The sequence below is a fragment of the Vulpes vulpes genome, chromosome 1 (assembly GCF_048418805.1).
Source record: "Vulpes vulpes isolate BD-2025 chromosome 1, VulVul3, whole genome shotgun sequence".
In the NCBI taxonomy this organism is placed as follows: Eukaryota; Metazoa; Chordata; class Mammalia; order Carnivora; family Canidae; genus Vulpes; species Vulpes vulpes.
In genome coordinates, this window is record NC_132780.1 from 105,682,170 (window position 1) to 105,694,140 (window position 11,971).

At 37.8% G+C, this 11,971-nt stretch overlaps 1 protein-coding gene across 1 annotated transcript; it reads right to left on the reverse strand.

Annotated features, from left to right (window-relative positions):
* Positions 1–1,042: 1,042 nt before the first annotated feature.
* Positions 1,043–1,481, reverse strand: LOC112913757 (large ribosomal subunit protein eL31-like). Its single transcript, XM_072742999.1, has one exon. The coding sequence runs from the start codon at positions 1,458–1,460 to the stop codon at positions 1,080–1,082; it is 381 nt and encodes a 126-aa protein (XP_072599100.1). The 5' UTR covers positions 1,461–1,481; the 3' UTR covers positions 1,043–1,079.
* Between the last annotated feature and the right edge of the window lie 10,490 nt (positions 1,482–11,971).

Genomic DNA, 11,971 nt, shown 5'->3' on the forward strand with positions numbered 1-11,971 from the left:
TTAAGACTTTAAAGGCAGGATGGAGTAATGGTGAGAATAGTGAGGTTGGAGATCAAGGGGTATCATCATGGAACCAAATAAGTTATTTTTGGTTTTTGAGGTTTTGGTGACATCACCTTCTCCTTTGCTCCAGTTATATTTCTTCTGGAATTTATCAGCCTCTGGTTCTTTGCCTCTGACCTTCTATAAGCTTCTTTCCATCTCCACCCTTCCTCTTCTGTCTTCTGCTGTGGCTCTTTCTAACTTATTAGTTTACTGGGTCTCCTGTTAAAAAGTGTACCATAAACTTGGTGGCTTAAAATAAATTTGGTGTCTCACAGTTCTGGAGGCCAGAAGTCTAGAATCAAGGTGTCATGTCATCTTCAGGATCCTTTAAGCTTCAAAGTTCTAACAGCTTCTTTGAAATTGTTTCTTTTGCTTTACCCATTGCTCTCATCCCTTTCCTGTTTAACAAGGCCATATTTCCTCCGAGGGCTCTGGGAAAGAATACTTCCTTCCCTCTTTCTAGTGTCTGATGCTTGCCAGCAATTCTTGGTATTCCTTGGTTTGTAGACACATCACTGCAATCTCTGCCTTTGTGTTTATATGATGCTCTTCTCTGTGTGTCTCTGTGTCTTCACATGGCATTCCACTCTCCTGTATCTCCGCTCAAATTTCCCTCTTCTTTTAAGGACACTAATTATTAGTTAGGGCCTACCCTAGGCCCTAATCCAGTATGGTCTCATCTTAATTTGATTAGATCGGCAAAGACCCTATAGCCAAATAAGGTCACATTCTTAGGTTCCAGGTGGACATGAGTTTGGGGGGAACATTATCCAAACCCAGTAAAAACTCACCTTGTATAGCACAGTAAGAGTAGCACTGGCCCAGGAGTTAGAAGTCACTGATGCTCATTCTGCTTGTGCTACCAATTTTGTGGGATAGACTTTGGAGTTCACAAACAGGGGTTTCAATCTCAGCTCTGTCACTTAACCTTTTAAGCCTCCTTACCTTACATTTATTTATTTATTTATTTATTGCAGTTTTATTCTATTTATTTTTTTTATTGCAGTTTTATACCTTTATTTGACAATCAGCGATTAGTTCTCATCCACATTAACAGTCTGTAGATTTTTGAAAGTGGTGACAGGTACGTAGGTAACCAGCGTGTAGAGCTTGTTTGGTGAATCTTCATCCTCGTTACGTTTTCTGGACAACTGCACACGGTTACGGTATGGAACATTCCTTATTCCTTTGGCCCAGACAGCTTTGTTGAGCCTGGTGTCAATGCGCACATCTGGAGTTCCCATCTCCTTCATGGCAAATTTCCGGATCTCTTTGAGTGCCCGAGGGGCATGCTTCTTGAAACCCATTCCATGGATACGTTTGTGAATGTTGATGGTGTATTCTCTGGTCACTACCTCATTGATGGTAGAACGGCCCTTCTTCTTCTTCTCACCACCCTTCTTTGCGGGAGCCATTCTGCCGGGCCCTAGTTGGAAAGGAAGCCTTACCTTCATTTATTAACTGAGAATAATTATACCCTCCTTTAGGTCGGGAAAAATAAGAAAATGCATTTTAAATCCTTGGCATAGTGCTTAGTTCACTGTTGGTGCTTAAGCAATATTGGTTTTTCTCCTAACTGCTCCCTCTTACTTTCTCCACAAGAAAGTTAAGTGGGTTTATCTTCAGGATCCTTTAAGCTTCAAAGTTCTAACAGCTTCTTTGAAATTGTTTCTTTTGCTTTGCTCTCATCCCTTTCCTGTTTAACAACTTAGCCTCTTCAATCTAGCATTTCCTTTTTCTCACCCATTGTCCTTCCAGTGTTTTTCTTCCAATTTTAATTCCTTGTGACTGGGATGGCAGTCATTCTGTCTGCCCAGGAACATTCCCGGTTTATGCCTGTTGTACCAATGTAATTATTGCTAATGCCCCCTGTTACTCTCAAGGCATCCTGGTTTTGAATGATGAGTTACATGGTTGCCCTACTTAGAGTTCTCATAGCACGTAGGCCTGGCTCTATCATTGCATGGTTCACAATGATGTTTCATTTTTCATTGTTTTGTAGGTCTGGCTCTTTGGCAGAACTGAGGGCAGTAATTGAAAATGATTTTCTGTGCTTCCCCAAAGTCTAACACATACTTAGCACAAGGGAGGTGCTTATAAATGTTTGTTGGACGTGTGAGCACTCTTGAAATGTTGTTTCTCTCAATCTGTGCATAGAGGGTGCTCAATATATAATGTTTATTATTTTTAAAATTTATTTATGGAGAACTTACTTTTTAAAGTTTTTATTTTAATTCCAGTTAGTTAACACATACACTGTTATATTATTTTCAAGTGTACAATGTAGTGATTCATCAATATATAATCTTTAAATGGAAGGAAATTTCTGCCCTTTATGAAAGTGAGAAATGAACCCCCCAGAACACTGTTCCTCTCTCTGCCTTTCTTTTTTTGTGATCATTAGCTCAGAGATCTCATTTTACCTACAGATTTGTGACTCATTTCTTCCTTTTGCCTCACCCCTATCTATTTTGATTCTTTGAAAACTGGAGTTATCCTTTTCAAGACTCCTGTGGGTGCTGTGGGTGACCTGCTTTCCAGTTGCTGGGTGCTTTGAGCAAGTGTACCTCCATGATTAAAATCTCCCCACCACCCTGAGCTCCTGAGGCTTTCTCTGCTTTGTTGTGTGTTTCAGAAACACTTTATCTGCCATCTTGTTTGTACCTTAGAGGCCACACCCTCTGCAGATTGCTTCATCCTGTGGCTGTGTCTATACAAGTGAAATTAAGTGGCTAATCAAATCAATGGTAGGTTTATTCTAGGCCTCAGAATCACTTTTGCCTGATTCTTCCTGTTGCTGTCAGTTCACTGCTTCAGCACCCCACCCCATTTTTGTTTGTGGGTTGGGATCTTCTCTGCCACAGGAATATTTTCTGGGCCTCATCATTTAGTTCAAATGGTGGAAAACATTTCCCTTCTTGAGGAATTATGAAATTGAATCCACCTGCATTGAGTAAATGGCTTACTCTTCCTGATGGTGGCTGAAAACCCTCACTGATTCAGCTTACACCAAACAATCATTGAGAACTTACTAAACATAAGTAATGATATGAATAATTATGATCTTCAGGAGTTCTGTGGAGGTGGTAGGGCATGCTGCTCAAACTGACTTTCATGAGAATCGGCTATATAAGCAGTAGAGTTGGTGCAGTCTCCAGCTGCAGCATCCTTGGACCAGCACCTGCTTCCACATTGCCAAGCCTCATTCTCCCTTTTCTTTTCTCACTAGAGCCAGGTCATTTCTGCCCAACATGGGACTCCTCTAATACATTATCTTTGCTTAGGGAGACTCCCAGGCAGCCTGGCTTAGGATTTTTTCAAAGCTGCACTTCAGTCTCACCCTCTTATCACCCAGCACTCTTTCTTTCCCAAGGGTCAAGTCTGCATCATGGTCTGAAGACTCTCCCCACTTATGCTGGTAGCTTCTCCTTTTAATTCTTCATGGGCATTTCTCCTAAGAAAACTCCTCCATGACTCATTTTGTCTTGGCATCTGTTTCTTGGAAGAGTTGAGCTGACATAAGTTCTTAGTCTAGTAATGCAGAGGAAACACAAACAAATAACACAGAATACTCTTCATTCCATTCATCTTCAACCCTAAGTGGTAGGATTAAAGTATTATAGGGACATATAATATTTTACTTTTTAAGATTTTAATTCTAGTGTAGTTATTGTACAGTGTTCTATTAGTTTCAGGTGTACAATGTAGTGATATAACAATTCTAGACAGTACTCAGCGCTCATCATGGTAAGTGTACTCACCATCCCCTTCACTTACTTCACCCATCTCCCTAGCCACCTCCCCTCTGGTAACCACCAGTTTGTTCTCTATAGTAAAGAGTCTGCTTTTGGGTTTGTCTCTTTTTATCTTTGTTCATTTGCTTTGTTTCTTAAATTCCACATGTAAGTGAAATCATATGTCTTTCTCTGGCTGACTTATTTTACTTAGCATTTTACCCTCTAGATCCATCCATGTTGTTGCAAATGGCAAGATTTCATTTTTTATGTCTGGGCTATGTTCCATTGTATTTATAATGCAATCTTAGATTTTAAAAAAGGTGTATATGTCCCATAGTATGTTATTTCCTTGAGGGCAGAGACCATGGCCAATATAATTCTTTGTTTAGTTTTCAGAACGTCTGTCATAGGTGATCAAGAAAAACACTTACGAAAATAGTAGAAGTAGCAATAATAATAGTTTGAAGTTCTCCCTATGCCAGACATTCGGTACTTTCCATATGTATATATTTACTCATTCTTATAATAACCTCACAAAGGAGGTAATGTTATTATGCTAATTTTGTAGATGAGGAAAATGAAAGCAGAGAGGTTAAATAGATTACTCAAGGTCACCCTAGATTTAGTGAGTGACCATGTCAGGGTTTGGATTCAGGGGGCTCTGATGCCCTGGATTTCCCTTGCTCTCATGCTCAGTCTTAGGGGCGATCTTTCAGTTTAGGCCAGGTCTTAGTCAACCTGGGAGGTTTGAGCAGTGTCGCTTCCTACGGGCTAGAGATAGGCTAGCTCAGAATCTTGTCCATGGGTTATCAGTTATAAGCATTTTATATGGCATCTTTAGGGGAAAGAAAAGTGATGACTTTAAGATGGATTTCTCCTTTCTTATTAGATTCTGTGGTCTAGAGTTGTGGAGTAAGAAAGTATCAAAGAAGCTAGACACAAAAGACCTCATGTTAGATGATTCTATTCATATGTAATGTCCAGAATAGGCAAATCCATAGATGGAAAGTGGATTAATGGTTGCCAGGGCTGAGAGGAGGAGTTAGGGAGTAACTGCTAATGGATGTGAGGTTTCTTTTTTGGGTAATAAAAATGTTCTGTAATTAGATGGTAGTGATAGTCACAAACCCTTTGAATACACTAAAAACCCACTGAATTGTGTATATACTTCAAAAGGCCAAATTTTTATGATATGTGAATTATATCAATAACAATTATATGTATATGTAGCACAGAAATGCTCCCAGACTCTTCAAAAACTCAAACAATTGAGTAAGACGAAACTTTTCACATTAGAAGTATTTAATGTTAAACTAAATTATGATTCATGATTCTTACCATTTCTTCTGAGAAGCTCAATAGATTTCTTAGTCTAAAATGTGTACATACAATCCACGCTTTTAGAGTATTTTTTTTCAAGATTTCAAAACAATCAATTTGGCTGTGGGTATCTGAACCAAATGGCCAAATTCCTAACTCCGGACTTAGTTCTAGATCTAGTTGTCAGACTCAGATGATGCCCTGATGATTACAGCAAACAGGATGACCTAGACAAGATTCCTGTTTTCATAAGTGGAGTTTGAGCAATTTCTGTCTCCAGGTGCCTGGCAGGGACATTGATTAAGACATTCCTGAATTTCTCTTTGGAACCAGGAGCTGTGGTAGTGCTGACCGCCAACACTACACACTCAGTTGGCTCCCATAGGTGCAGGAACGTCCTGTTCTTGGCAAAAGACAGAGAAGCTTTGACTCTCCCTGTAGGTGTGGGATGCCTCTGCAGGGCTGGGCTCCATGTTCCACCCTTAACTGTGACAGCCAGTTGCTGTAAAATTCTGGAATGAATTGGTTGTAGCATTTGCCTCAAATTTTTAACTGAAGGATGAGGTTAATGACAATGGATCCAGATGTGCCTGTGTGGGAAAGGAATTTGAAAGGACTTAGAGACAGGAAGTGACATAGAAATTCATGGCAGAGTTGGGACTAAATCCAGGTCTCTAAATTCCTAGTCTAGGATTCTTTACATTTTACTTTGAAGTCTCACAAGTAACTATGTGGCCAAAGAAGTGGGAACCAAAAGAAATAGAACATGCACTGATTTATGAACTCAGAACCTTATGCTATGCTATGTTATTTATGTAGCAACTCCCCAATCTGGCCCTTATATTTCTTTCTTCTAGCTTTCTCTCTAGGCTATTTTCTAAATGTTTTGGGAATGTTTCCAAACATTTCTGAGGTTGAATCTCATAATTCAATTAATTTTATCTCTCATCTATTCCACAAACACTTTATGAATGTATTCTAAGCGTTGAGGTGGATAAAAGATAAGAAGGAACACAGCCTAACCTTGAGGCACTTACACTCTAGAAGAGGAAAAAACCCATAAACATAAATATACACAGAACAGTTTCCGAGTTGATAAACAGAGTATATCTAAGATAATGAGCAGAGAAGATGGAGTGAGTAACGTCAGGGCCTGAAGCATCAAGGCAAAGAGATGGGGGTAGGCTCTACAGAGGAGGTGACATCTAAGTTGGGATTTGAAGAACAACAATTGGAATAAAAAAGATGTTTATTTCATGCTTCTACTCAAGTACCAATTAATAAAGTTAATGAACCTGTATCGCAAATGCTTCTGGAAGAAATAGGCAGTACAAGTTGGAACTTAGGTTTCATGTTGAACAGCTCGCCAGGAATGTTTAGGACTTGGCTCAGAGACTGTTTAAGTAACACACCATTATTGAGAAGGCTACTGGCAAGCACTGCTGTCCCTGTAGCCAGAAAAAAAAGATGGGTTTGCCTGTAAAGGTTAGTCCAAGGGCAGTAACAATATTATTAATATTTTTTTTTAGCATTTATCATGTCCTGCACTTTGAGTGTGTTACAGATATCTTGTTACTTAATCTCACATAAGAAACCTTATAAAGTAGATTCCAGTGAAGAAACAGAAGCTATATCCAAGCAGAGAGGTTAAGTAATAATTAGCCGAATGTCAGAGAACTAGAAAGTGGTGGGCCAGAATTTGAACCCAGGAGTTGGTGTCACAGTCAGAACAGAGTTGGACTGTGAACCTGGATTCACCTGAATCCCTTAGGTCTCCCCCACAGAAGTCCTAATCAGGAGAACATGTGAGGTACATGGGATTGGACTGCTCAGTGAGTTACTTGCTGAATTCCTGCAAAGTGCTGAACAGCGTGTGAGGTTCCTTTTGGGGAAAGCAGAGACCCTGAGCTTGAACCCTGAAGGATAAAAACTGGAGGATAAAAACTAAGGTCCGGAAAGAGTAAGTGCCTTGGCCAAGGTCACATGGCTAGCGAGTAAGACCTAAAGCTTGAATGCATGACTTTTTTTTCTTTTAAAATTTTTATTTTTAAGTAATCTCTACATCCATTGTGGGGCTCAGAGCCACAGCCCCGAGATCAAGAGTCACAAGCTCTACCGACTAAGCCAGCTAGGTGCCCCACTGAACACAGTACTTTAACATTGGAACCAGTGCTCTTTCTTCTACAATCCTTCTAGACAGATTTTGGCATTTACACATAGAAGAGTTAGCTCCTGCAGAACTAGAACCTAAACAAACATCTTACACAACTTTTAGGGTCAAGGTTTCATTGTATTTCTTTGTGACTTGGGATATCTTACTCCTAAAGTTAGCTGATGGTTGTGCCAGAAAAAAGCTCTTTTGAGACTGTGAGCCAGAAGGATTTCCAAGTCCCTTTTGATGTGACTTCTTACCCTCTTTTCTACTATTCTTCAGCTCTGACCCATGAACTACTTGATATATGTTTTTTTTTTTTTTTTTACAATGAAAAGCTCAGCTTACTTTTCAAATCATGCAGGTTCACATTCTTTCCATATTTCAATAACAATATACCTACAGAGTGAGCTAAGCTAATTTTTATATAGAGCAAAGTTAAAAATCCATGGTTGAAAGATCTAAAATTGTACATATTTCCTGACATTAATGAGAAAAATCAATAAAACATTGGTCAGTGACGACAAAAATAAAAATTAAGTGGAGAGCTGGAGGAGGAAGCTAGTAAAAGGACTGGACTTGTGCGATATTCTGGAAAGCTGGTAGACTATTTGATTTATGTGTTCAGAGCTGTGAAGGTTTTGTGCCTTATTTTATTTGGTCACACAGCTGTATCTTGGGGTGTAGCTGAGACCAGCTTTATATCAACCAGTGATTGGAGGGGCTTCAGAAAGGGTTTCTGAAGAAAACTTTACGCCTGAAATCTTACCATTACAGTTTCATCCTTTTGAGTCCTAGAGCTTTTTCAAGAGTTGTCTTAAAATATAGTTACCCTTCAAAGTAGGAACATGTCCTACTGTTGCTTAAAATCGCAATGATTGACTAATGAATCATTTACTATTTTTAAATAGTATTTACCATTTTAAAATCTCAATGACTGACTAATCATTCATTTACTATATTTTGGGGGTTATCAATTCTTAGACTGTCAAGCAGGAATGACCTTCGGTATCACTGAGTCCTACTCTCACTTTATAGATGAAGGGCGTTGAAGTCCTCAGAGGTGAAATGATTCCTAATATTAATTAGGAGAACAGGAATGAGAAATCAGAATGTTTTATTCCCATCCATTCTTCTGAAAGCCATTTTTTTTACTTCTTGCAAAGCATATGAACATATATATGTGTGTATATGTATACATATGTGTCCATTTTCTCCATAAAAATGTAAAGAATATCAGAGCATGAAGGCTAAAAAGATTAAAATCCTTTTTCTCCTTTTCCATTCTTCTGTGTCAATAGCGTTGGACCCTTTTCTATGTACATATATACATGAGTATATACATAAGGTAATAATGAAATCTAGTTTCTTAAATATTTTAAAAAATATTTTATTTATTTATTCATGAGAGACACAGAGAAATAGAGAGGCAGAGACATGGGCAGAGGGAGAAGCAGGCTCCATGCAGGGAGCCCGATCCTGGGACTCCAGGATCACACCCTGAGCCAAAGGCAGACACTTAACTGCTGAGCCACCCAGGTGTCCCTAGTTTCTCCCATTTCATGTGTTCTTGCCACTTGCTTCATTTTATTTTAAGCATTTGTATTTTTTTTGCGTGATATATGCATATTAAAAAATTCCAAGGATTAAAAAAAAGTGAAAAGTTTCTCACCTACCTCTGGATCTCAATCATGCAGTTTTCCCTGGAGGCAACCAGCATTACTTACCAGTTTCTTGTGATTACCAGAGATTCTTTGCTCATAGAAGTCTTTATCCTCCTTAAAAGAAAAACCCTCCCAAATTATAGCATATCATCGTGTTTATTTGTACCTTACTTTTAAAAAAACTTAATATTTCTTGGAGATCATTCCAAATTAGCAGACAAAATCTGCCTTTCTTTTAATGGTTGCAGCAGTATAGTATGTAGTATAGTTCTATAATACTGCATTGTATGGAGAGTGTAGCATTCCACGGCTTTCTCATAATTTATTTAACCTGTCACCTGCTGATTTAGTTTGTTTTCACTATTTACCTATTTGAAAATTGTTGCAATACATAACTCTGTATATAGAGTATTTCACATATATTAGAACATTTGTAGAATAAATTCCTGGAAGTGGCATTTCTGGGTCAGCTGTGTGCATTGGTAATCGAGACAGATGTCACTAAATTGCCCTGCTTGGAGGTTGTATCTAGCAATATATGAGAGCCACTTACCTTCCTAAGACTGTACGTAGAAATTTCGCTATGTTCTTCATCATGCCTTTTTGGTCTTCCACGGAATGGCTGCCTCACAATTTAAGTAATCCCTTATTGATGGACTTTATTTCCAATTTTTTAGTATTACAAACTATGCTGCACTGAGCATTCTTGTACCAGTTTATGAGCATCTCTGTAGGAAATTCCTGAAAGAGAAAGAGCTGCTTTAAAGGATATGCACATGTCCTATTCTGACAGATGATGCCACATTTCTCCATGAAGAGGCTGAAGCAAATCACACCCCACCAATGCATAACCAGGTATCGGTTTCCACACATTCTCACCAAAATTCATTTAATCTTCCCACTTTGATAGCTGAAAATTAAAGCAGGGATTACATTTATATTTCTCTGATCCTGGTAATGTTGAAAATGTTTCATGTACTTATGGCCTGAAAAGGGTAGTCATTAAGAGCAAAGTCTGGAGTAAGATTGTGTGGATGCAGCTCCACTGCTCTCACTTGATGACTCTTTATAAGTAACCAACGGAGGCGGGGGTTACTTCATCTTTCTGAGCCCCAGAGGGATGTTCTGAGGATTTCATGAGAAAATATCTGCAAGGTGCTTATATTAACTCCCTACTGAATATTAGCTCTAATTATTGTTCTTAATATAATTATTTTTCTTTCCTCTTCTGGGAATTACCAATGTATATCCTTTGCCAATTTAAAGGAAATGGTTTGTCACTTGTTGATTCATATATACTCTCATATTCTGGTTACTAAGCACTTTTTCTTTTGATATCCATATTGGCAATACTTTCTCCTTTTTTTGCTGCTTGTTTTCATGATTTTTAAAATATAACACAGAAAGTTTACATTTTTATAGGGTTGCATTATCAGTCAATCTAGTCTTCTGTGGATTTTGGGTTTTGTGAAAGCCTTTACTACTCCAGTATTATAGCTGTGTCCTTTCATAATTCCTTCTAATGCTTTAAATTTCTTTTAAATGTTGAATTCCATAGGATAGCTATACCATAAGTTTTTTATTTTCCCATTTCATTTAATTTCACTGGAGAAAATTTATATCTATGTATTAAGTGTCCTCCTATCCAGGTAGGTGATAATTCATTTCATCTTTTCAGTTTCTTTTTAAAATGCCCTTCATTTTTCTTTGTTTAGGTCTTACACATTTTTTTAACTTTACTCCTAGACCTTTTATAGTTTTATAACTACTGTGAAGAGAATAGTTTTTTGGATGTTTTCAACTACTTATGGTTCATCTGGCAGAAATGAATGAATTTTTCTGTATTGCTAGCTTATCGGGTGATTTTTACTGAATTTTCCGAGTTCTAATTGTTTATTAAGTGATTCTATTGAATTTTCTAAGTGATAACATACATAGAGATAATAACAGTGGTTTAGTTTCTTTTCAATCCTCTTCCTTTTCTTTTTTTTCATTGTACTGAATCTTTGGTTGAATGTTGAATAGAAATAGTGATGATAATAGTGAAAATAATTCTTTTTGTTCCTCTCATTTTCTCTGTCTCCTTTTTTTCTTTTTTCTTCCTTTTTCCTGCCTTCCTAGGACCCTTCAGAGGTGATGAGATATGAAGAAACCTCTTTCTTATTGCTTCTGAGAAAGTAGAAGTTTTGCTGGAAGCTCAGAATTTGTGACCCTCATGAGGTTTTCCCTCATAGCATCTGTGTTAATCTGCTAAATTGTCTCCATCCCCTAGAAGACTTTTGTCTTCAAAACCTTGTGGAAGATGTTTTCAGAGATTTATGGCAATTCCACATCATAGGACAATACAGTTGCTTTGTGCCCAGAGGGCAGTGGTTCTCAAACCTGATTCATTGCTGGAATCAATTACGAAGGATTATAAAGTCAAAGACCATCTTGACTGTACTCAGTCAGAATCTCTGATGATGGTACTTGGGAATTTCATAAATTGTCTCCGATAGTCACATTTGAGAACTATTATCTGTATTTCCAGCAGATATGCTTCACATTTAAACAAACATATGTAAATGTATACTTAATCTATATTCAGTGTAGCATCATCAGTATGTATGATCCCCTCTAGAAGAAAACATACCATCAGTTTTGCTTATCTCTTCTCCCATCACCCCACTGTGTTGTAGTTATCTAAATTCTTTCCGGTTAGATGAATGTCATTGAGTCTTTGACAGGGGGTCACAGTTGAGAAAATGCAAAAGATAAACATGGTTTAATATTTTCTCAAACTATCATTTCCATTATACTATTCATATACTGAAAGGAATTAGATCTGTTTTGAGGCAAACACAAGTCAAGAAGAAAGGCATGCTTTGTTGCAAGAGATCTGAATAGCCTAAACATATGTTTTTCTTCTTTTTTAAGATTTTATTTATTTGAGACAGTGGGAGAGAGAGAGAGAGCTAGAGAAGAAGAAGAAGAAGAAGAAGAAGAAGAAGAAGAAGAAGAAGAATAAGAATAAGAAGAAGAAGAACAACAACAACAACAACAACAACAACAAC

What these genes read in the sequence shown, in the direction of transcription:
- LOC112913757 (XM_072742999.1), bottom strand. Translation starts at nt 1,460, where the DNA reads ATGGCTCCCGCAAAGAAGGGTGGTGAGAAGAAGAAGAAGGGCCGTTCT.